This window comes from Sinocyclocheilus rhinocerous, unplaced genomic scaffold, assembly GCF_001515625.1.
Source record: "Sinocyclocheilus rhinocerous isolate Xijiao unplaced genomic scaffold, SAMN03320098_v1.1 scaffold541, whole genome shotgun sequence".
In the NCBI taxonomy this organism is placed as follows: Eukaryota; Metazoa; Chordata; class Actinopteri; order Cypriniformes; family Cyprinidae; genus Sinocyclocheilus; species Sinocyclocheilus rhinocerous.
Genome location: NW_015658519.1, coordinates 2,223,153 through 2,227,479, shown reverse-complemented (window position 1 = coordinate 2,227,479; position 4,327 = coordinate 2,223,153). Strand labels below are relative to the sequence as shown.

The window sequence follows — 4,327 nt, the reverse complement described above, 5'->3', positions numbered from 1 at the left end:
CCTTGAAGCTGTTTCCCAACTTTGCAATACTGTCAAAGTACAGTCTACTGGCCGTCAGGTGGAGGTGTCCATGGACTCCGTTCAAGGACACACACACACACACAGACAGGCCTACACCTATCCAGTTTTTTTTTCTTAAAGGCATCTGGCACATTTTCAGGAAAAAGTGTGGGGGCAGTCATTAGTCGAGGAGTTACGTCAAGGGCTGTGGCTTGTGGTGAATCATATAAAAACAGCACTAAGAGCACATGAGTGCATCTTCAAGGATTAAAGCCACACTCTAGTTCCGCCAGTTTTTGTCTTCCCAGCAGTCATGATACTAAGCATTGCCCTCATTTGGGCCATAGTTGTTGGGCTCTGTTGTTGTCTTTGGCTTATCACAGGAATACGCAGAAGGTAAATACCCACAGATTTGTGACTAAAAACATCACAGGGATGGTGGGATTCACATCTGTTTGACAATTGATGTTACATAATGTTACAATCTCTAATGCTGAATAACTAATTTGCAGGGTACTTCTTTAAATGAAAGATCATCTTAAATGATTATGTGGTTTTAGTTAGATAGTTTTCCAAACAATTTTCGCTTTGTATAGCACTGAATTGAATCAGCTACATGACAGAACTTGTGTCTTGTTCTTAAACCCTGCTTTTATGAGCTGTTTTGTAACTGGTGCTGTGATTGTTTCAGATGGCCTGGGGAGCCTCCAGTAGAAAATGGCTGGATCCCTTACCTCGGTTGTGCTCTTCAGTTTGGGGCCAATCCTTTAGAGTTTCTTCGCAGCAGACAGAAGAAACATGGTCACATTTTTACATGCAAGATTGCTGGGCAGTATGTCCATTTCCTTTGTGATCCATTCTCCTACCATGCCGTTATCCGCCAAGGAAGGCATCTAGATTGGAAGAAATTTCACTTCGATGCCTCTGCAAAGGTAAACGAAATAAAATTTTGCTTATTGCTTACAACAAAATTAACTACTTAAACTGGCATGTGTTGACATGCACGTGTTCTTGCAGGCATTTGGTCACGAGAGCATGGATCCCAGTCAAGGTTACACCACTGAGAACCTGCATCAGACCTTCTTGAAGACCCTGCAAGGGGAGGCCTTGTCTCCTCTCATTGAGACCATGATGGAAAACCTACAGAGCACCATGCTGCAGTCAGGCATGCTGAAGGCCAAACCCTCCGAGTGGCAGAGCGATGGTATTTTTGCCTTCTGCTACAAGATCATGTTTGAAGCAGGCTACCTGACCCTCTTTGGAAAGGAATTGGATGGAGACCAGAGTATTGCACGTCAGCAGGCCCAAAAAGCTCTGGTGCTCAATGCATTGGAGAACTTCAAAGAGTTTGATAAGATCTTTCCTGCTCTGATCGCTGGTCTCCCCATTCACGTTTTCAAAAGTGCCTACAGCGCTCGCGAAAATCTCGCCAAGACAATGCTCCACGAGAACCTCAGCAAGCGTGCCAATGTGTCGGACCTCATATGCTTACGCATGCTCTTGAATGACACATTATCTACCTTCAATGAGCTGAGCAAAGCCAGGACCCATGTGGCCATGCTGTGGGCTTCACAAGCCAACACTTTGCCTGCAACCTTCTGGACCCTGTTCCATATGATCAGGTACAAATCATATTTAGCAAGTGTAAAACTGCACAGTAGTCACTCCCTAGGGTTATCAACCAGCACAGATAAATGCGTTTATTGTAGTGTTGGAGATAAGCATTTCTTCAGAGTGTTCTTGGAAAAGACTATACTGTACTTGCATTTAGAAGAAGTTCTTAACCAACATGAATTTATTTTTTCCTCTGATGTATAAGAGAACAAAAATTGGTGTAGAAACTTTTTTTAACTCAGAAATTGATAGTACATTTTAAAATGAATTAGAGCAAGTAATACACTGAATTAAGTGTAGAAAGACTGAAATAATATTTTCGAGTAATCTGTTTTGATAACCTCAAAAAAAAAATTTCCGCTGTACTTGTTAAGTAGATGACACAACTTCTGCTTGTTTGCAGGTGCCCTGCGGCCATGAAAGCTGCTAGCGAGGAGGTGAGGCGAACATTTGAAAGTTCTTATCAGAAAGTCGATCCCATGAATCCTCGACTTGTATTAACAAGGGAACAGTTAGACAACATGCCAATTCTAGGTGGGAACACTTTGAAAATATTTAAACGTTCATGTACTCAATATGATTAACATACCAAAATGTCATGTGGACTAAAGCTTCCCTGTAATTTCAGACAGTATCATTAAAGAGGCGATGAGGCTATCCAGCGCGTCCCTGAATGTGCGAATGGCCAAGAGCGATTTCCTTCTTCACCTGGACAACAACGAGTCTTACCACATCCGCAAAGATGATGTAATAGCTCTGTACCCCCCGATGATTCACTTTGATCCTGAGATCTATGAAGATCCTCTGGTGAGATAAATTGCAGCTTTCACCTAAAACATATCAGAATAAACTTGTAAATGATGTAAGAATGAATCTCCTCATTAATGTTTTTGCATCTTGCCACGAACAGACATATAAGTATGATAGATACCTTGACGAGAATGGACTGGAGAAGACCAGCTTTTACCGAAACGGACGCAAACTTCGTTACTACTACATGCCCTTTGGCTCTGGGGTGACCAAGTGTCCTGGCCGCTTCTTTGCTGTGCATGAGATCAAGCAGTTCCTGTCTCTACTGCTAGCGTACTTTGAAATGGACCTTTTAGACCCTGATGTGAAAGAACCGCCGTTGGACCAGTCTCGGGCCGGACTGGGTGTTCTCCAGCCCACCTATGATGTTGACTTTCGATACAGACTCAAATCTCACACTTATTTATGGACTGTTGACTTAAGCTGTAAATAATGTACATTTTGCATCACGTCCAAGCAGACAAATGTGAATAGGTTTCAATTGTGTTTTCTTTCTATTCGAGTTGATTTGAGAGAGATTTTACTAGGTTTGAAAGAAACTTCAGAGATCTCCTTTTAAAAAATTCAGTAACATTTACTGCACTTATCCTATGTTTATTCATAGTATTCTTCTCAATTCTTAAAATATCTGGCAGTATTCAATATGTGATATTGTGCTATTTCATTGGTGGTTTACCATTTTTGTAAAATGATATGTGCTTTGTAATTGCAAGTGAATTTTACTTTTTAAACAAAAGGTGCTTAAAGGTGTGCTGTAAACAATTTTATATGGAATTAAATGCAGAAAACGATCAAATATCAATGTAATAATTGTCCTGATGAAGTAGGCTATCACTCCGAACTCTGTAACAGCCTTTTTTAAACAATAGGGGAAAAAATGATTATTTCCGGTCAGATTGATGGTTTAGCCAATCAGATGGTTTTTGAGAAGTTTTTTGCCTTTGCGCGTTCACAGCGCACAGTCCATATTTGGAAAGCCGGAAACTGTGAAAGATGAATTTGGGTCGCGTTTTCGTAAATTTGGAGGATGTCAAAAGTTTGTTGTTTATAATAACGCGATTTCTGGTAATAATAACGGTGTACACAATCAAACACCTTATAGTCAATATACATCTTAAAATAAAGATTAAATTTGATATGCACAAAAAAGAACAAGAGGTCACCGCTACACCTTTTCATCGCTGGACTGAGCGTTCAGCGCGTTTGAAAACAGACGCCGAGCTCGTTTGCTTCTGCTTGACAGGTAAAAATACGATGGGTACATTTAAGCTGCAGTGTTGAAGAAAAAGGGGCATGTTTAATTTGTTAAAAGTTCTGCGGATAACTTAATTAAGCACCAGTGTTGTGCAAGTTACTTCCAATACATTATAGATGACTTGTTACTGTTATTTAAAAGTAATTCCTTACCTTACAACATTACTGTCTCAGAATTGTAATGCGTTACATGACTCCTGTATTACTTTTGAGTTTTTTTTTCACCAAAATAACTACAGAAGTAGAATGACAAAAAATGTTCTAAAATGTACTGCAGAGCATTTTACATCCAGTAGAGAGCGATATGGTGTAGCATGACAGTGGGCTATCCAGGCTACTAACAATGTAGCTTATAATTGGCAAAGTGAAGGCTCAAGACAATGCAAGAAAGGATGACAGCCAGAATCACAAACGATCTAAGTTGTGACACTGAAGACTGGAATAATGATGCTGAAAATTTAGCTTTGATCACAGAAATAAATGACGTTTTAATATGTATTTAAATAGAAAGCAGTTGTTTTAAACTGCCTTTTTGAATTTAAATCTGGATTTATTCGCATTGGCCCATGGAAACCTCTATGAACACACTTGACTTGACTTGGCCAAAAAAGCGCGGGGGACGAATTTACATTTTATTAAAAAGTGTTTA

General features: G+C 39.9%; 1 protein-coding gene across 1 annotated transcript; it reads left to right on the top strand.

The window, feature by feature from the left end:
- Nucleotides 1–270: 270 nt before the first annotated feature.
- cyp7a1 (cytochrome P450, family 7, subfamily A, polypeptide 1) lies at nucleotides 271–3,077 on the top strand. The gene is made up of 6 exons (XM_016530879.1): nucleotides 271–396; nucleotides 692–932; nucleotides 1,018–1,622; nucleotides 2,018–2,148; nucleotides 2,243–2,421; nucleotides 2,525–3,077. The coding sequence occupies exons 1-6, from the start codon at nucleotides 314–316 to the stop codon at nucleotides 2,855–2,857; spliced, it is 1,572 nt and encodes a 523-aa protein (XP_016386365.1). The 5' UTR covers nucleotides 271–313; the 3' UTR covers nucleotides 2,858–3,077.
- The last annotated feature ends 1,250 nt before the right edge of the window (nucleotides 3,078–4,327 follow it).